The sequence below is a fragment of the Streptopelia decaocto genome (genome assembly GCF_964273445.1).
Source record: "Streptopelia decaocto genome assembly, chromosome: 5".
Classification (NCBI taxonomy): domain Eukaryota; kingdom Metazoa; phylum Chordata; class Aves; order Columbiformes; family Columbidae; genus Streptopelia; species Streptopelia decaocto.
In genome coordinates, this window is record NC_138659.1 from 7557407 (window position 1) to 7577912 (window position 20506).

Sequence of the window (20506 nt, forward strand, 5' to 3'; positions counted from 1 at the left end):
AGTAATAATTAAATCTAGACAACGGAAAGCTGGTTATGGGAGAGCCCTGATCAGCAAAACTTCTTGAATGATTGAGGCAGTCAAAACCATATAACATTTGTTATCATTTGAAGGCCTGTGTTTTCTCTCTAGGGCTATAATAGGAATTTCTTTTTAATATCCCTACTAATCTGTCTGTCTGCATTTGCAAGGAAAATTATGTTTGTCTTAGCTTGCTTTGTTATAATGTTGAATTTGAAAAGTTTATATCTGCTTTTTTTACTGTTCCTTTGTTTTCCTGCAAAGGGATGGATGTTGAAATAAAAAATGTAGTCAGATTTGACTTCAGAAAAAAATTATCTCCTTGCATTATGTGGAGAACAGGATGACCAAATAATAGATTGGTCTTGGAAAAGGAGGAAAACCATTGTCTTGATAGAATAAAATACCAGGATAATTCTGCATCTGTACAAGAGCTGTTTTTTTGTTCCTGGAAACAGAAAACTTGTATATCTCCCTAAGAGAAGGTTTGGAGGTAGATTGGAGGGGCAGGTGAAGAGGAAATAGAAGGGCAAAAGGTTTGGCTGCAGGCTGGCCAGACAGATGTAGAGGGAGGGTGAAGGAGACCCAGTGAACTATGACACCTTGATTAATGTGTGAAAAACTCTGCTGCTTCTCGGCCACTGTTTTCATTAGGGGAGGTTAATTTTCAGCTGTTTTAACTAGGGCAGTATTATTATTTCGTTCTCCCTTCCCCCATCCCAGTTTAAAATAAAGGTAGCTTTCAGTAAAAGCTTCCTTCAAGATGTTACTTTTTCGAGATTCCAAGTGATCTCCTCGGGTAGATCACTTAACACAGAGTGAATGAAAACAAGAACCCCACCCTTCTTTTTACTAATAAGTTTCAAAACTCTTTGTTTCCCTTGTTGCAGCTGGCTGAATGTGAGTCAGCCTCCCTCTCATGCATATTACAGTAATGGAATAGTCTGGCATTTATTATTCAGGAACTGGTGGTCGTGTGGGTGTGGCGCATAAAAGGCCAGGCTACCTGGGTTTACTTGTTGATTATACTTGAGGGAAAAAGCCTACAGCCCTCCTTTGTCAAGAAAAACTCCGAGTTGTTGATTAGCCAACATAAGGCCAAGCGTTGCTTTCGTTACTTGCCTGCAATGTTGCTTGCAGCACACATCATAATAAATTTTTAAAAAATTATTTGTATATTTAATCATGTTGTAATGTTTCTTCATCTGACAGTTTGTCTTTTCATTCTTAATTAAAACAGTAATCAAGCGCTGTTTCGGAGTGAGAGATCTTGTTGTGTAGGTTCTTAACTCTGAAAAGATTATTCCTGTTTCCAGGGACTTCCCGTGTCACGTTAATGACACTGATGAAAAGACTAGGAGATATTACAGAAATTGCTTTATTTTGGTTATCCTGTGTCAGAAAGCTTACACGTAGTCATCTTATTTTTCTACTCTGATATTTGTAGTTATTTCCATTGGAGAGCAGGTTGACTCTTGCTGTCAGACAGCCCTGAAGCGTGGCAAGACCCAGGTAACCTGTGAGATCCTCACCGGGTGATGTGTTTCTGGTTTGATCGGATGCTCAGTGAGTGTGGCTGCGAGGAGCTTTGCCTCCCATAAACTGCCAGTCAAACTGGGAGGAGGCTGTAATCTGTTGGCGATAACGTCAGGAAGAAGAACGAGACTGTTGTGTTTTGAATACCTAAAAATGTAGTTTCACTTTCAGATGGTCTTTAACGATTTGCAGGCCTCAAAGTTCTTACCATTAATGTGATCTTTCCCTCCAACAAAAGTCAGTGTTGTAACTGTGCTTGTAGGAAGTATGGAAGTTGCCCAGACTTAGGGCAGATACTTGATCAGTGTAAGAGCTTTAGAGAGAAAAATTCACTCTCTTTAAACAGCCAAAAGGAATATATACTTTGATAGCTATGGCTTAGATTCTTATTTTCTTTCATCAAAAACTCTGCAGTGACCACTACTCCGTGTTTACTTTCTGAGAAAGAGCTCTAGGCTTGTAGAAAGGAGGAAAAATGATGGCACATGCTATTCTCTCTCATTCAGCTTTTTGCAAAGACGTTTGCCATGACAGAGTCCACAACATGGAGCCTTACACAAACCTTGATTGACTTCATTTGACTTTCCATTCCAAATTTCCATTCTAAAGATTGCAGGAAAGCATGCAAATTTTATGTCACATTTACTACATAAACTCAACCCAGCTGATGGTTCTTGGAAGCTCAGTCAGTGCAAATGATCAGGAGCGCTTTATGTAAGGACCAGTGCAGTAATGTAATACTTAATGCCAATGTAAAGGGGCATTTTTAGCATTGGAGCATTGAGTGTCATTATCAGGCTGCTCCCTGGTTGCAATTCAGTTTGAAACAATGTATAGACAAATGTTTAATTTGTGGAAATGCTTGTTATTTATGTTAAACACTAAACATGCTGAAGTTTCAAATGGCTTTGGTCCTGACTTCCACATCTGTCATCTGAAGACTTCCTATTTGTGAAAAGTAATGCTTCAAGCTTCTGTACCCGTTGCATTCTCTGTGCAAAGACGGGGGGAGCAGCGGTTTTAGGGGTGTGTGCCAGTCTGTGGGCTGCTGGTTGCCTCACACACTTACCTGGGCAGTGCCCTGTACACTTAGTAGCCTTCACCTGGACTTCTTGTCTTAAAACCTTAAGTTTTGGACCATTCACTTACTCTTCAGTTCCTTTGGTGTAAAGAGAAAACCACGAAAACAAATAAAATCCTGTCTTTCTGTGTCAGACAACAGAATTATCTTTTTCACGTGGTACCAAACAAAGGTAACACCCAGATTAATTTCAGGTGATGCTTTTTTGCAAGCTTCACTGCATGTAATGCCAATTTTTAGATGCAGTGAGATTGCTGGGCTGCTGGTCCTCTGTTTAGCTGTAAATCATGCTGCAGGTTGCTTTGCTCTCGTGTCCATCTCTGGAGTGCTTGTAGGAGAAAGAGGAGAGTGTTGCTCCGTCTGCTCAGACTTCTAAGTGTAAGTGTATGTCCGGCTGATGGAAATTCAGTGCAGTTTTACAGTTGCCAGATTGCAGTTTTGTTTCAGTTAATCTGGCCTGAATTTGTTTATCTGGATGCAGAAGTCTGATGGTATTTTGAAAGAAAGTGCGTAATACCTTTGGAAGTGCAGCATCTAGGGAAGAAGGAGAATCAGAAGAGTTATGATGGCTGCAAAGTCCATGAGAGAGATGGGTAAAAGGTAGAAGCAGGTGATTTCCCTTCCCTTTTAAGGACTCTCAAGCTTTTTAAGTACTGTTGCCTTTGGAGAAGAGAAACAGGTTGCTAAGCTTTGGAAATCATGTCTTTGAGACACAATCTACATCAGGAAGTAGGTGGGGAAATCAATCCGGGTAGCTGACATACCCTGCTTGCCTTTGGAGTCTCTCTTCCAGAAACAGGCTTTTGGTTTTTGGGAGGTGGCCAATTTTCTGCTCGTCAAACCCTGCTTCATGATAGGCACTTCACACCCTGGCATGCCACCTCCTGACACAAATCTGGTGTGCTATTTCCCTGGTTGTCCTTCTGGGTGTTACTGGATGAGCTTAGAAGAGTGTAAGCAGTTTGAAAGCTACTTGTTTAAAACAACGGTTTTGTTCCAGCATTTTAAGGTTTTTGTCCTGGAATTTGCTTGCTGTTGAGGTTTGACATCTGCATTTTAGGTGTGTTTTCTTGCTGCTGTTTTTGTTTGTGGTCTGATGTGCATTTTCCGCAGGTGCAAGGTGTATCACCAGCACAGTGTCAAGCAAGGAAAGAACCCTTTTTGTTTAGTTTGAGGGCAGAAAGGGTAATTCTTAAACATTTGAAGTTGACAGTGATGGATAACTTGTGAAAACAATGATTTCTAAAATTCTGTAACCTAGAGGACTAAATACTTTAGGTGTGAAGGAGCACTGAGTCTTTCACTTTCGGGTTATTCACTTATATAGGTCAGGGAAGCAATAACAAAATGTGCTGCCCCGCAGCTGCCAGATTGTTGTATGTCAGTCTGCATGGGGAGAGGTTTGCGGGAAGACTGACACCTTCAACTTTCAAGATTTATTGCAAGACCATCAGTGTTGTGGTCCTTTTTATTCTTTTTTTTTTAAAAAAAAAAGATTGCTAAAAGCAGAGTTTACCTCTGGGTGGCTTAAGGGTTGGAGTTCATACTACATGGACTTTCAATTTGCTGTGTCTTCAGGTTTGTTTATCCTGTGCCATGTGGTTGTGGTTCATGGAAAAAGTTACAGGTAGGCGAAGATGACAAGTGGGGTGAAAAAGGGGGAAGGCTTTTTTGGTCACTCCATGCATGTAGACAGATCATGTGCTGCTGGCCAGTGAGTCACGGGGGAAAAGGACTGAGGTGGCCAGTGTTTGGGAGGGGTTCAAAGGAAGCACTGAGGGGAGAGCTGTGCTGCTGGAATCATCCAGCGGTCGCTCGGTTTGGAAAACAATTCTGCAAGTGACCTTTGTTGAGACCTCTGCGGACTCAGGAATTAGACCTTTGAGAGAAGTCTGAGCTGCCGGTGCAGCCTGCCACCTGGGATATCTTGTGATAAACAGACGTGTCCTTTAGACCTTATATTTACTTAACAGGATCATAACCACCGTGTTACAACCGTGCTGAGTTTCTAGCTGCTGAGCTTGTGGTTTTTGCCTTGAGGGTACTGGGGAATTTGTTGTTTAGGTTGTGAATGTTTTGACCTTGGAGGATATAAGGATAGACACACAAGATGGTCAAGGCAGAGGTGTAGGATTATAGAAGTATGTAATATGTTGGGAAACAGGCAGAAGAGACAGGAACTCGAAAGACCTGAATGACTTCTGTGTGTTAGATTTCTGTTGGTTCAAAAGTAAGGGAGTAAAACAACTGTGTGTGAAACACATTCACGTTTGGTCTGTGCATTAAGATGCGTGTCTTTATTCAGTGATGTGGGGGGTGTGTAAACAAATCCCCTCAGCACCAGGAACAGGCCATTCCTGGTGGCTTCTAGTTCCAAAATGATGGTTCAACCTACCCCTTCAGCTATTGATCCAAATTCAGTTTATTTGCTTCTTGCACTTGTGATGTGAGAGAGCACAAGTCTTTAGTCTGTGGCTGGAAAAATACCAGCAACTTAATAGCTGTCTGAAAAGAGCTCTTCTGAAAAGGAGCTGCAAGTGATGAGGTTTCTGATGTGGTGCCTCCCTCCTGGCCCCCTCACAGAAGGGGTTACTGCTGGGGGTGCTCTGTTTGGAGCTGTAGGATCACCTTGCCCCCTGGTCCTGCTGCTGGCACTGCTCACCTCTTGGACCAGCACCTGAACATGGGTGAGCGGCTGGTCCTGTGGTCTGTGGGAGGCAGCTCACGGTGCCTCTAGGACATGGAGACCGAGTTAATAATTCTGTCCAGTGTTTAAGTTGGCCTTCAGTTTTCACCTCAAGAGAAGGCCGTCACCCCTGGTTCCCTAATCTCCTTCGTCATGTTGTCTTCAGCTTTTAGAATGTATGTGTAGTTCTGTACTCCTATATAACAGTGATAAGAAATCCCTGAGGCTGCTTTTCCTCCATTTGCCTTGACAAACTCCTTTCTGTCACGCGATGTTGTGTAGTTTGTTTTGTTTGTGTGTTTTGGTTTTTTTTTTTTATTAACATAAAACCTTTAACTCCCTACCATCTGGGAAACATTTTTCCAAAGGAAGATGTTGAAGGACACAGTTGGAATAAATTTTATAGATTAGTAGGGTAACAGCCTTTAGACAAAGCAGTCAATAAATGTGAACTTGTGTTTCTTTCGTGTGTGATAGCCTTGACATCATGTTCCATAGCTTTCTCTGTCATTCTGGAGGATAAAAGGGCTTTAATTGCTTTTGTTTTTAAACAGGCATATCAAAACAATGTGTCTATATGTATTATTTAATAGTAACTGTGTTCCTTGTTCTCTTTTTCACAGGCTTTGAAAGAGATGCTATACGCAGCTGTGGACCAGGCCCCTTCTATAGAAGGTAAGCAAATTGTAACCAAGAGTCATGTTTTTCTTGGCATTGGGTGCTGGACATGTAGTCCTGCTACTTTTCTGTCCTCAGTCCTCCTAAATTGGTAAACTTCATACACTGATGGGCAAATGCCTGGCCTTTCATAGCCTGCGTGCTATTTTTGATTGTTAGAACTCTTTGTCCTTTGTCATTAGGACAACAAATGTCTTTGTATAGTTGGGGACTTCAACAGCTGGATTCCTCTTGCTTATAAGGACATTCACTGGTAGAAGTACTCTCTTCATCGCTTGAGAATAGACCTTTGTTTTCCTGTGACTGGGAGCCGCTTCGGGAGATAAGTGTGCTAGAGAGATACTGGTTCCTGTTCGTTACTGGTGACTTGGCCTGGAAGAGTCTTGTCCTTTCGTTCTGTGCCTTCCCCGAATGCCGTGTTACCTCTCGTATGTCAACATGAGTATATTTTCTTGTTTGCATGTGTTTACAGCCACGGAGTTCTCAAACTAGATTATTATAGTACAGTATTTGTTTTTAAGCTCAGTGCATTTTGAATAGTTGGTTTAATTAAGTGATGATCTGCGCCAAATTTCTCAATAGAGCCCTTTCTTTATTCTTTTCATTGTCTTTGAAATACTGAATAGTTTTTGCCTTTATGTTGCTTCACTCCCTACTTTCTTGCCCTTTCTGTGCATTTCAAGCTGTTTTTTAACCTCCTTACTGTTGTTATTTTCACTTTCATTGCAGTGCAACATTCATTTCACGAACCTCTTTGAATGTGGCTCTGGGCTGCTTTCTTGCATATTTATAGAGCAGAAGAACAACCACTGCATCAGTTGGCTGAAATAAATAATGCTAGTCACTACTAATGTTAGCTTATTAACGACTTTCTTGGTGCCGATTAGAGATGGGCAATGAGGTATGACATAGTTAAAATAATAAGGAATATCATTTTTTCAGATTTAACTCTGCCTGCTCTTTGATTAGAATTTGAAAACAAAAACTGCAAAAGTTGATAGATCAAGTGTGTGTGTGTGTGTGATGGGGCAATCTTTGGTTGTATTCTTCAGAGGCTCAGTCTAAGCTGAAAACTTCACTTCAGACAGGTATGATTTTTAGGGTTTAACCTGATGCTTGGTTGCTCACTTGACAGCCTGTTAATTTTGTTAAATCAATAATCCTTTCCTCTAAAATGCGGGTCCTAGAGCTAGGTTTGTAAAGGTTATGGTCCTAGCATCATCTAAAATATATGGGTTGTTTTTGGAAAACTGAATCAAACTTGCCAGCAATATACTGGCAAAAGAGTGAAGTCTCACTTTATTTCTTTGAGTGGCAAAATTGCTTAAAAATCCCATAAACCTAGAGAACCTCTTTCCCCCACAGCACAAAGTCAATTTTCTAGCTAAAAGGAACTGAAGTGTTTTGTGTAAGCCGAACTGACTATCTTTATTAACTTTTAAAGACAACTTGCCAGTTTTCTTGAAAATCCATCATTAGTTTTATGGAAGACTGGAGCATTTACAAGAGGTTTGGTGTTTTTTTTGTTTTCTTTTTTCTTCATCAGTTTATTATTGACAATGGCAGCAAATGGTGTCTGTGCTAATAAAATTTGATGGATTTTCCTTCTGGTACATAGAATTTCAAGGTGGGCTTTGAGTTCCTAGCCCATAAAACTCCAAAGTGTTACAATGCACTATTTTGGTTTATTTTTTTCAATGCTGCTTGTGATATCTTGATATTTTGTAATGTGCGGTAATGTTTGCGTGTAAACATATTTGGCAAAGGGAGAGAAGGTGAAGAATAAAATAGTATAGAAGTCTATGTATGTTCTTTTAAATGTTAAAATAATTTTAACTTGTGCTTCTACTTTTTTCATACTTTAGAAACCTCAACAAAAGGAAAGTAGTGACTTAACATTGTTCTACTTGGGAAAAGTGTCTTCTGTTTGGGATTTTTGGATGGGGATTTGGTCTCTTCTTCTGTACTGTACTTTGAGATTGAGATGAAATGATCCAAATGGTGTTGAACCCCTGACATTTAACTCAGCATGTTTTCAGTTTAATATGGATTTTGTGACGGATCCTTCTGTGTTATTTTGAGCTTAGCACAGAAACTACAGGAGTGTGGTACTGAAACCCAGCTTCCCAGCATGAGCCTAATGTTAATCTTATTTTAGACAGGTCCAACTAAAATCCGTTTTCTAATTGATCTAGTTGATCACACACATGCTGCAGATGTGCATGGTTGGGTTTTATTTCCCTTACATGTATTGTAAAGCTAATCTCCAGTTAATACATTGGACTGTGAAGCGAAGGGAGTTTGGTACGCCAAAGCTGAGGCTGCTCCTGGTTCTTATTCTGCTCATCTGGATGTGTAATTCAGGACTTGTGAATGAGTTCCTTAGATTTCTGGATTTCTGCTGCAGGCTGCCTATTTCATAAGTTGGTAAAATCTGTACTCGTACAGAAATGCTTTGTGTTGCTTAGTAGAATGCTGGAAGGATTTTGGAAACACTTTAAAACCAAAAAAAAAGTGCTACCCAACCAAGGCAAGTTGTAATAGGCAAGGCAGGCAATAGGTGAACCATCCATCGGTAAAAGCTTTTATTTGGTTTGTATTTCAGACTCTTGTTCATGGTTGGGTTGTAGGAGAGCAGAGCCAACTTTAGAATGACTCTTAAGCTCTTGATGGATGGTCCTAGTGCTATTTTAGTGGACAAAGTGTTTCAGGGAACAGAATCTTGGTTCTAAATTGTGCAATTTTTGCTCTGCTGGTACCTAGTTATATGGTGACCCTTCTCATTGTGCTATATTGAATCATACCTGATCCCATTTTCCAGTAACAAACCCAGGCTGCGATGTTAAGTAAAAACCATGTAGATGTGAATAAGCAAAGCGTGCCAAGGCTGTATGGTAGGAGGAGATGGTTTATATACATCCCCTGACGCTACTGCGAGGTGCTGCAGCTCCTTGTATTTCATGAGAGTTACACCAGCCCCTGTGCATGTCTCTTTTGGCAGTTGCTGGCTGTACATATAGATTCCTTTAATCTGTTCAAAGATACAAAGTAGACAGGCAGGGGAAAAAAATGTAACAACAGTTTTCTGTGTGCCAGGGTTATTCCTCCAGATGCTCATCATCTTTTCACAAGGCTTTCCCCTGATGAAACTTGCACCGTCCTTCCACCTGAGCAACATCTGTACAAAATTAGTGCTTAGTCTGTTAATTCAATCTCATTACACATCACTGGAAAAAGTATCAAATGATGCTTGATTTCCAGCGGTATGATGGGACTTGGAGGATTCTTTGATGCGTGTTTGCTTTTGTTCGCTGTTTGCTGTGTGATGGTTGCTGTTGTTGGAGCAATATGGATGAATTGGTGCTCGGCTGATGTTATTCTCAGCTTCTGAGCCCTTGTTGCAGGCAGGAATGCCTGTGTGCACGTGTGCCAGGTCCGTGGGAGCAGGCACCCTTCCTCCTCGCTGGGCTACCTCTAGGAAGAAGCTGTGACAATTGAGAGGTGAAAATCTAGTGTAGGACTTGTTTTCTCTGTATCATAAAAGCATCAAATACTGACCTCACCATGAGCATGTTGATTTTTTTTTAATTTATCTTTTTTTTTTTTTTTTTACATTCCTTGTTCCTCCCACTTCTTGCTGTCCCCTTTGTCACCTAAGTAAAACAGGTTACTGGACCACTGTTGCTTGGAGTCCTCCCGATTATTCCACTTGGTGAACAGATGTGTCGGCATCTCCCCAAGCTCCTTACGATGCAGCTCTTCTCAGCTGCGGTGGAGATGAAAGTGTGGCTGTAAATTATTCATTCTGATTATCTGCTTGAATGGACAGGGTCCACTCCAAATATTATTTCCTAGAATATTTGTCTTTCAGATATTGAAATTTAACCTCCCTTTAATACTTGTGTAAACAAACGTTGTTGTTGTAATATCAGATGGTACAAGAGCGTTCTGTTGTATCGTCTTATTATGGAGGTGACTTATTCCACTTAACCTTAACCTCGAATTCCAGCGGCACCTTTTGAACAAGGATCCCACTTTGGTGAAGGGCTGTGTGGGGCTGGAATGGTGCGAGAGCGCAGGAGTGGGGAGCAGGGATGCTTTGAGATAGAACTCAAGTGCAAAATTAATAGGTGACATTAAGATAATGTTTGATTGGTAGGGGAAAAGCATTGGGGGTCATGGAGATCCTCCACTGGTACTTGTAATCTGTATGTTCACTTATTACTAGATTAGAAAAGCAAGAGGTGCAAATATGGAACATCCCGAGAGCAGCAGCGTGTCCTGCGTGGTTACTCTCTTGCTTCTGCTTTCCTTTGTAATGTACTTAGCATGTTAACTGACAGCTACAAATCTTCAGTTTGAACTTATTTCTGTTACTAAATAAATAAAGTAGTATTCTTTAGGGTGATAAGTAACCTTAGTGAATAAGCAGGGTGTGGGAAATCACATTCTTCTTTTCCAGAGGAAGTTATGAGGCTGACAGTATTTGTATGTTATATGCAGACATGCCTTGCAGAGTTGATCAAAGGCTTATGATTTGTATGCATGCAGATGTCGTCTTTTTATTTCAAAATAAACATTTATTTCCAATTGTGTAAACTTGCTTTGTAGCAGGTTAACATTTTGTTTACGTGGGAGTGTTTAAGCTTAAGGGAGTCTTCAACAGAACTGCTTCACATCAGCTCCCATGCAGCAGCCACAAGCAGATGAATGCTTTGTCTTTATTTCACTATGTTGTTGCACACCCATCAAGGACATGGGGATCCGTGTCCATCTGAAGGACATGTGTGACAGAAGGTTGGTGTGCTACACCACAGATGCTGCTCCTCGATTCTGTGCAGGTTGTAATTCAGTCTGGAGGCCTTCATATTTACAACTAGTGTGTAAAAATGTATATATATATATATATATATATATATATAAAATCCCATGCCTGTCCTCATTTGGAGACCTGATGTCAGGTATTGGAGTAGCTCTAGAAAAACAGGTTATTTGGCTTGTTGAACACATTAGCTTCCAGAGCATACAACCAGTGAACAGGAGGAGAATCTGGCTGGATACCAGTGTTTAGAGAAGGAGGTGAAGTCTGGTTTCTCTTACCCTAGGGCAGTAAAATTTCAAAGGTAAACAGTGCATGTGGTTGGAACAGGGTGTGGAGTAGTGTGAGAGAACAGCTGGATGATCACCAAAATATTTGGAGAACTGATGCCTCTATGAAAATATAGTGCACCGTGTTCTCATGTAAAAGTGATTTTGCTGTCGAAAGCAGCACAGTGTCCACAGCGAGACTGACCACGGTGCTTGTGTTGTACCGACATGCGCCAATTGCTGTTCAGATATAGTGATATAGTGACTTCCCCAGGGCTATGGAGGACCAAGTGATTGAATTCTGCCTAACCATTAATTAGTATAATGTGGCTCTGGAATAAAGGGCAGGTAAGGTATAGAGCTGGAATGATGGAGAATAACTGGCCTTCCTCGCACTTCCCACCTGCCCCAAGCCAGCTCCTGGGGCTGCTTCACCTGTGTGCACAAGCTGGGGAGCTTGTATTATGGCTGAGCAAGTCTTTTATTCCTTTTCCCCTGTCTTCTGGTGTATTGACAGAGCTCTGAGGCTTTCACACCATGTGAAGAACTTGAGTCCTAAGTGTACCAAAGAGTTCAAGGCTTAGGGATGGGCAGTTAATAACGAAGGAGCTGTATGTAGCTCAGGAGGCAGCAGTGAAAGCTGGACCTGGTAGCCAAGGCTGGCCCATATGAAAGGGCTGGATCTAGAGGCAGGTTTCTTTTGTGAGTCTGCAAAGTGCTTATCAGTTCAGCTTCAGAAGGGCTGTAGGTGATTCCTTGATGATGTATGTAGGGTAACAGCAACATTAGAAATGCTCAACTGTGCATTTTCCTCCCTGCATTTGCTTTCCAGTAATTTAAAAATCCCTGTCTGCTACCTTTTTAGTGGTTAGAGGAATTAACGGTGCTTGTAATTTAAGCGGCGTGTGCCAGGCTTCGTGTTAGCGGTCAAAACTCAAGGCTTAGAAAGCAGAAAAAGATTTGCAGAGCTGGAAGACTGACAGACAGCGGTGCCTTCTATGGAGCACTCCTGAGACAACAGTGAAACATCAAACAGCATTTTGGCTGTAGACATGAGGAAGCACTGCACATGTATATACAAAAGGCCAGTATTTATTGCTTTGGTTCAAGAAAAGACTGCAATAGACATCTTAACAGCAAGATTTAGCGTGTGTGTAGGAAGAAGCCGGTGGGTTTCTGGTCATTCCTTTGGAGCTGTAGTTGAAATAGGTGACTTGAATTATTAGGCAATTAAGATTTTTGGATGAGACTGTGGCTACTTGGTGAATAATGCAATATGAATTAAATTCAATTGGTTTCTCTCTCTTTAAAAATGCATGCTATGGGCAAGGGAATGAGCAGAATGGCTCTGGAAGGAAATCTCATTCTTTTACATCGTAACTGCTTGTAAGATGCCTTTGAGAAATGGCCAACCCGCCAATACCCTGTGGAGTCCTGATGTACCTGCGTGATGGGGCAGAGGAGCAAAGACTGTCCCTGGCACCCTCCTGCAGTCGTGTCACCTAAACCTGCTGTAAGGCCACACTGTGCAGCAGCTCTTGCAGTAATGGTCTCTGGTCATGAGAACATGTGTCTCTTTAAGTACTTTTAAAATTAGCAAGGATGTGGTGAAAAGCAAACCCATTCCTGGTCGTGTTTCTTTTTCCTGATTCCTGAAGTAAAAATTAGGGCTAGCTGTGTATTTCACCTGTTTTTTTTTTTTTTTTTTACGTGTCTGTAGCTTTGCAGCTTGACCCCTTTTTAGTAAAAGTAGATAATGAATTAATTTTAAAATGTAATTGTGCTTTTTGTAAATACATAATCTTTAACTTTAATTACAGCGAAGAAGTGCAAAATTTCAGCATCTTAGTTTTATAAAGCTAGAGTTCAAAAAAAAAAAACCCAAAAAACCCAACAGAAAATCCCCAACCAAGCAAAACGAAAACCTCAGCCAAACAAAGCCAAAAAGAGTTAAGAAGTATTTATTTTATTCCACTTATGCCCATTCAGTTAATATATTTAGATTGTTTTATGCTACTTTTGTTGAGTGTGGTAAGCGTTTTCTCCTGATTTAGTACAGCCTAAATGTAAAAGTCTGATCCTATGGTTCTGTTCCCCTGTGAACTGAGAAGGGGAGTAGCTTCAAGAAAACCACAGAGGTATAAAGGATATTTTACTAATGCGTGGTATGATGAGAATACCTAAAGCTCCTTAGTTGTAAGGCAGCAGCACTGTGCATCAGAGTTGTGTACGTTCAGCTAAAAATCTCAGGGAAAACAGCATGAAAATAGAAGAATATGCTTTTTGAAGTGGTTATTGCAGCGGGCACGGTGCCCCTGGGATGGTGCAAAGCCCAGGACGAGCCCAGCCCCTGCCTGTTTGTGGGCACTGGCTCTTGCCTTGTGTGCTCAGCAGCTCCACAACTTCCCCTCTGCAGAGAGGGAGGCCGTGTTTGTCTCCTAGGAGATGGAAAACCCATTTCTACTTCCTGATGAGAAGCTGACAGGCAATTTGACTTAACAAGAGAGGCAGGCGGTGTGATTGAGAAAAGGGAAATTGCATGCCATAACATGGTAATATAAATGCAATTTATTTTGCATGTGCTATATGGCTCCAGGCACACATTTTGGGGTGCGTGAGAATTTTTTTGCGTGCTAAAATGTGAGCTCTAAATAGCAAGAAGAGGCGAATTTGGCATCCTAGACTGCGTTTATAACCTTGGTTTTATTTTTACTGTAATTGCTTAGCATGCTTTTATAAATGTTCCTAATGTATTTGTGGGGGGAAGCACCAGAAGATCAGCATGAGAGAGCTGTTAACTCGGGATCTGTCTTGTCCCACAGTTGTAGACTTGTTCTGACGTGTGGCCAAGGCTGCTATTCTGGTACCACCTTTGCTGGTGTCCTGTCCCCCCCAGCTCCCAGGACAGCTCTGCTGAGCTCCTTGCTCCGAAATGAATCTATGATGCTATGACCAACTACCCTGTCTGGTTGTCAGTCCCATAATGTGTCGGATATAGGGAAAAATGGGCATCATTGCTCTAAACCTTCATTCTTTGCCTGCACTGTTTCCTATTCTAGTTGATTGATCATTTAAATCAGTTCATTCAGAATATTTTTTTATTTTTTAATGCTGTGCATCGGGGCATCAGCAGCATTTACAGTGTGGTTGCTAATCTGTGAATCCAGGTGCTTTTTAAAGGCAGCTCCATTATGAGCACAGCTGTAGGAGTGAGTCACAGGCAATGCAGTAAAATGGGGTAATAATGGGCAAGATTGGTCCATGTACCTCTAAGGTAAAGTCTATAAATAGTTTAATAGAATTCGGCTTGTACTTCAGTGTTTTAGTGTGACTTTGTCTTCCCTAAACAGAAGTAGCAATTAAAAGCAAGAAAATAAACGGAGAGCCATGTTACTGCATAGTCTTTTGTATAGGCCAAATGGTCCTTGTGCTCTGCAGCAACCCAAGGCAAAGGTTCAGTTTGTGTCTGCCCAGCCACAGAAGACACTTCTCCATTAGAAGCCTGGGTCAAGCCTTGGTTCTGCTCGGACCTCAGTGAACACAGGTGCAGGAAATAATTTCTTGGAAGTTTTTTGTCCTTTTGAAACCTTTAAGGGGTTACAGTTCACTGTAATCTAGAGACAAAAAGGCTTCCCAGAGAGGGCAAAGAGAAAAATCAAAACACCTTTTGCTCATCTGTGATTGAACTGGATTAACATCAGTGCTCACAAGTAATAATTGTGTGTGTAGAGGCTGTGTTTGTGGGTTTCAAATGCTGTAGGTGATGATCTGAACACATGACATTCATTTATCTTGTGGTTTTAATTAGTAGGATGTCAAAAAGACTTGTTTATTGAAGCTTCATGTTTCACAGGGTAAGTTGGTAAAATATGGATTGTGAATGAAATCATGAGCAGTTGGAAGCAGAGAGGTTAGAGACAGGGTGGTGAGCCTGTAGGGTTTCCCACACCTGATCAGCCCCATCTGCTGTAGTTTTCCTGGCTGTAAGGTGACCGCTGGTTTTGGTGAGTGCCTCAGATCCTGCAAAAATACCCCATATCAGGTGTGAATTTTAGCAATGCATCAGCAATGGGAAGCCTGCCACAGTTTTGATACTCTTGAGCAGATGTTGTCTTTGTGGCGAAGCCTCAGAAAGTGAAGGACCAAGAAGGACAGTGAAGGAAGGACCAAGGAGAATAGCGAAGGAAGGACCGAGGAGGATAGTGAAAGCAAAAGGTGAACAGGTTCGTCTGTGTGCATCCAGCCTGCCTGGGGCTGGGTTGGGGCTGCACTGTGGAGTGGAGCTTGCCAGGCTGATTTTGGTTCCTGGCTCATGTTTCTGTGTGCACATGGACACTGTTCTTCCCTGGCTGGTGTCTTTGGCTCTGGTGTTAGCTGCACCCATGTCTTCTTGCAGTGGAAGATTAATTTGCTACTGAGTCTCAAAGGCTCCAAAGGTACTGCTAAAGAGCTTCCAATAGGTCTTTCAAATTTTCCACTCCAGTTTTAGAAATCCAAATGCAGCTGAGCTAGAATTGATCTGTACCAGTTTCCCTTTCAGTTTCTTCTGCTTTCAGCCAGCTCCGACAGATTCAATTCCAGCTTTTGTTCTCAGCTGATGGAGCTGGGTTGATGTGGCCGCATGCTAATGCCGCGTTCTAGATGGAGCAGATGTGCACCCGCTCGCCCGCTGGCTGAGGAGCAATTCAGCGTTGGAAGGTGCGTGATCTGAGCTTGGACTTGCCTAAGCACAAATCCCAGTAATGAATTAGTCATCAGACGCGGAATTTACTTCCCTGGGGACACGGAGAGGGAGCGGGTACAGCCCAGCTGTCAGTCAGGAACTGCTGATGCGGAACTCTCACCAGCTGAGAAGGTTCCCCCACCCCTGGTAATGTAGTCAGGCTGGGTTGCCAAATCCTTTAGTTTGTTTTTTCAGTAGTCACACGAGTGCTTTATAGCCTGTGCTTAAAGGCTTTGGTCTCTTTACCTGACTTGCGTGAAAATGTTAACTGGCTATTTTGAAACCAAAGGCAGCAGACCTCAGTCATGGCAATTGCACAGGAGGCAATTTTACTGAATCCTGTTTGTGTGGTAAGCATAAACAGGGTTTGCCATTCTCTGTTGGTTTCAGGAGTGATTTCATGGTTACCGAGGTATATGGGTGATAATAGGGTGAGTTTGGGAAGATGTTTCTCCTCCATCACCTGCTTATCCTTGGCTGCCGTTCTCATTTTGTTTAGCTCTCTTGGGAAGTGTTCAGCTGTGGCATGTGGCTTATGGTGGCTGGTCTCATGTACAATAATTGTTTTTGAAGATGTGTGGAAACTTTACCTGTCAAGTACGGAAGAGAAATTATGGCATTGTGTGCTCTTTCGTACCTAACTAGGTCAATGTCTGTTGGAGATTTTCATTTATGTGCACTGTTTTACTCCTTAGAGTGGGTAGAAAAGGCTGGGATCTGTATTTTCATACTGCTTTATGAATTTCCCCATCATAACTTCCACCTCTGCTGGTCTTGTGGAGAGATGCTGTTATGGCTCCCAGCCACTGTGGCAATTCTGTTACCTTTGCTGGGCGAACACCATGCGCAATAGCAGATAAAGGGGTGATTCTCTGCTGTAGCGAAGGGAAGAGGCACAAGAACCTCAAGATTATTGTTGATACTGTGGGCTTCTGAATTTTTTTTGAATACTGAATAACAATGAGAAAACCTTACAAATATTAGCTTTCAGTTTGCCTTAACTTTCTGGTACCCAAACACTTGATTTTTTATTAACTCCTATACTGAATTGTGCTGAAAGTGCAAAACTGAAATATTGCAGGGAGGTTTGTTCTGAATATTGCAAGAAGCTGGGATTTACATGCAACTGCACTCTATACTTACCCTCTTTTCTCTGAATGTTTTGCAATTACTTCAGTTTGAGTTTGAAAATAGTCTTTTTGTTAAAGTGTAGTCTGCAGAATGGAAGTGTTCAATTTCTGGTGCTATAATGTTGCTGTAAAATCTCTTTATACCAATTACGGGAGAAACCACTTGAAATATTCTAATTAAAAAAAAAAAATAGAGGGGAAGAAGCTTAGACATAGTATCAAATACCACAGCTTCCTGGAGTTCTCTTGCACATATTCATCAGACTTTACAGTCTTCATGCGGTTCTGCTGCTGTGAGAGTTTTGAACAGAGGAAGTGAACCCCAAGCCTCTCAGAATATTGCCCGGTGTTAATACAGGTTTTAATCTTTTAGGAGCAGCTTGTAACTGTAACCCAGAGAGATGGTATTATTTCAGTTAATTTTTTTTCAGACAACACCATTTGGCTCTAATGGAACAGAGAAAATGCTGCTGTGAGTTCTCTTCCCATTCTTACGTTTACTTTTTCCTGCCCTTTGGCTGTGCTAAGCCAATACATCTTGGACTGCTTGAGAACTGGCGCTTTGTCCTCTGTTTTTCAGTTATATTCACACAAATTAGCAAAAACGAGGAAGCGCTCCAAGTTTTATGCTTAGTTGTCTGAGTGTTGTGCATGGTCAGAGTTGGCTTCTTCTCTGTTTAAAGTGTTTTGAGTCTCATTTGCGGATTCAAATTTGGTTTGGGTTGTCGTTTGGCCATGTTGTTTCTTTTTTATTCTTTCAAGGTTTTAGTTGGTAAGAGTTTTTAAATACTAAGTCTCACTTTGGATTTTTAGTTAGGCTTCAGTTCTGCAGTGTCGGAAGTGAGTACAGCTGCTTTGCCCTTGCAGCTTCTGGATTACACCGCACTAATTCTTTCTGATTTGCATAACGTTGCACTGATCTTCATTGGAAAGTTTATCTAGATTTTTCAGATTTCCAAGTTGGAGCCTGATGAGAGGGTGTTTGTACTGAAAACAAAGGCTCAAATAGGTATTTGAAACCTAAACAAAGCAGGGATCGTGCTGTCTGCGAGCAAGGTGACTGGTTTTTATCCGCTGCCTCTCTCGTACGCCACGCTGGGTGGAATTATTTGTTGATGGAGAGGAAAGTTCACAGCTGGGTTGCAAAGACCGTGGCTGTTTCTGAGAAGAGGCGGAAGAGCCGAGGCTGCACCCGCCAACCTTCAGTTAATCTTCCGTGCTTTCCTTCAGTGTGTGGGAGACAAATTATCTCTCCAGATCCTAATAAAAAGCGGCCTGTTTAAGAAGCATTCTGTACAAATACTTATTTACAAATATTCTTGATCTTTAATTAAGGGATCTGTTACTTGCTGCTCGGTGCTCGCTCCCGGGATGGTGACTCTGCGAGAAGATCGCTGACTGCAGGATGTGACTGTTCCCCACGTCTGTCTGGTTCCAACAAGCAGTTTTGCAGCTGATCAAAGCGGGAGGATTATGCTGCTGCCGTGGAACTAAACTGGCGAGGGGGGAGAAATGGCAGCTCTGAAGCAGACCTACCTGAACTGACGGGCTTTTTGTTGTCGACAGGATAATATGAAGAATATGCTGTTCGCTCTGTTGGAATACTTAATCTTGTATTTCAAAGCCCAAACAACGGGTTGACTTTTATCAGAAAGCTGTATTGCATAGAGTTCTATACCCAGTGCAAAGCTGATCTTCACCTGGCTGTAAGGAATACAGGGCATCCTCTGTGGATGTGGGTTTTCAGAACGCTTTTCTTATAAAGAAAAGAGGGATTTTGTTTTACACATACGTATTAACAGGCTTTACATTCAGATTATTATGTCTGTCTTATTAAGCAGTGTATTTATCACCAAAATAGAGAAGTATGTGAAGCTAGAAATATGTATTACAGTAGCCTTTTGTGCTGTAGGTAGGCAGTCAGGTTGTGTCTTTTCCCACCATATATTTCCATTTTCCAGATATTCTCACCTAAATGGCATTCATTTAGGTAGCTATGCTCAAAGGCACTCTTTTTGCTTTTATTCATGCAAACTGCACCTGTATGTATAGTAAATATTTGTTATCAGTCAATATAATCTTAATGTAAAAAGAAACAGCTTTTAGAGCAAATACTTTTTCCCCCCATGTTCTGCACATAAGCATTTTCATTTGTAGTTTGTTTGCAATAAATCTGTGCATGTAAAACTGATTTTCCGTGGTTGAATTGAAACTCCTGCAAGTCTTGAAGTTTCTGTGACCTGTTGAAATAAATAAATAGCACGAACTTCGATCTAGTGGTTTAGGAATTCAATCTGCTGAAATGTTGGCTGTCCCTGTCCAGAAAGAGCCAGCTGAAGAACTAAACCAGCTGCTAGAAGTTGTGGCCTCTTCTTTGTGGGCAGTGAGGTCCTCGTCTCTTCTCTTTCATTGTTAATTTATTTCAAGTTAGAAAACCAGTAAAAAGTTGAAAAATTCCCTGTTAAATCAAGAGTGGAAATACGTCAACGTGCCAACTACAATCTGTTTCCAGTTACTGCTCCTGTCAAATTGGTTACATTCGCAAAGAACAAGTAGCATTTGTGATACCGGATCATATTTAAAGGCAGATTTTGTTTAATAGCTTTCTCTTGTGATTTTATTTTTATTATAGCTTTCTCCTTACAGCGTAGTGAGGAATTTTATGCCTGAAATAGGAGATGGTGTTTGAATCTTTGACAAGCTGATTTTGAGTCTGGTTCTATCTTGTTGTACAAAATAGCATAGTCTGTAACATGTTTTTTTGGTAGCTAATTTAACGTCCAGTGACTGAAGACGCTTGTATGTTCTGTAAACTTTAGTGCAAGAGTTTAAACTCAAAGTATGTGCAACTGCTGGGGAGTGGAGGAGGAAGAGGAAGAAGCAGAAAAGGTTGGTTTGGGTTCTGGGCAAGGGGTGAGTTCCTGCAGGAGGTTTGGCACTTGGCAAGGGGAAAAACCTGAGATTGATGGTGTTGAGCTCGTTCACTCCTCACACTCATTAAATCTTGTAAACCTGTTGGCACCGTGACTGCCTTTCTTATAGAGGAAAGTAAGATAACATCAGTAAGCTCAGAGGTTTTACTGCTTTCTGGTACATTGTTTATACATGACATCGTTTCCTTCGATTTGTTAAAGTGCGTCTGCCAGATTAACTTAAAGGTATCTCAACTTGCTTGTATCCTAAGCAAAAGTCTCTCATCTGGGAAAAAGGTCTGTCCTGCCTTGCCTCCAAGGTTAAGTTGGGTAATTTAGTGGATGGGCTGTTTCTTGTGTCTTTTTTTAGCAGAATTCTATTAAGTGTTGTTGAAAGTCTGGATATGGCTCTATAGTATTGAAAAATACAAGCTTTGACATGTGTCTAATTAGGCAGTTGTCATTCTTAGCCCGTTGCCTGTGAAAGCTATTGAAAAAGGCACATGCATGCCTGTCTATATTCTCTTAGAAACCATGAACAGTGTAGGCTGAGGCTGTAGGAAACTGATCGTGATTCTTGTCATGATTGACAAGTATGAAAATATTTGCTTGTGGGTTCTGAGTGACCTGGAGGTTGTTCTCTTCTTTATT

The 20506-nt window shown here is 41.4% G+C and overlaps 1 protein-coding gene across 1 annotated transcript in view; it reads left to right on the forward strand.

Annotated features, from left to right (window-relative positions):
• XPR1 (xenotropic and polytropic retrovirus receptor 1) overlaps positions 1-20506 on the forward strand; it is a 108654-nt gene that overhangs the window by 1455 nt on the left and 86693 nt on the right. Inside the window, exon 2 of the mRNA XM_082054710.1 lies at positions 5948-5999. Within this exon, the coding sequence (XP_081910836.1) occupies positions 5948-5999 (52 nt within the window). The remainder of the gene's footprint in view (positions 1-5947; positions 6000-20506) is intronic.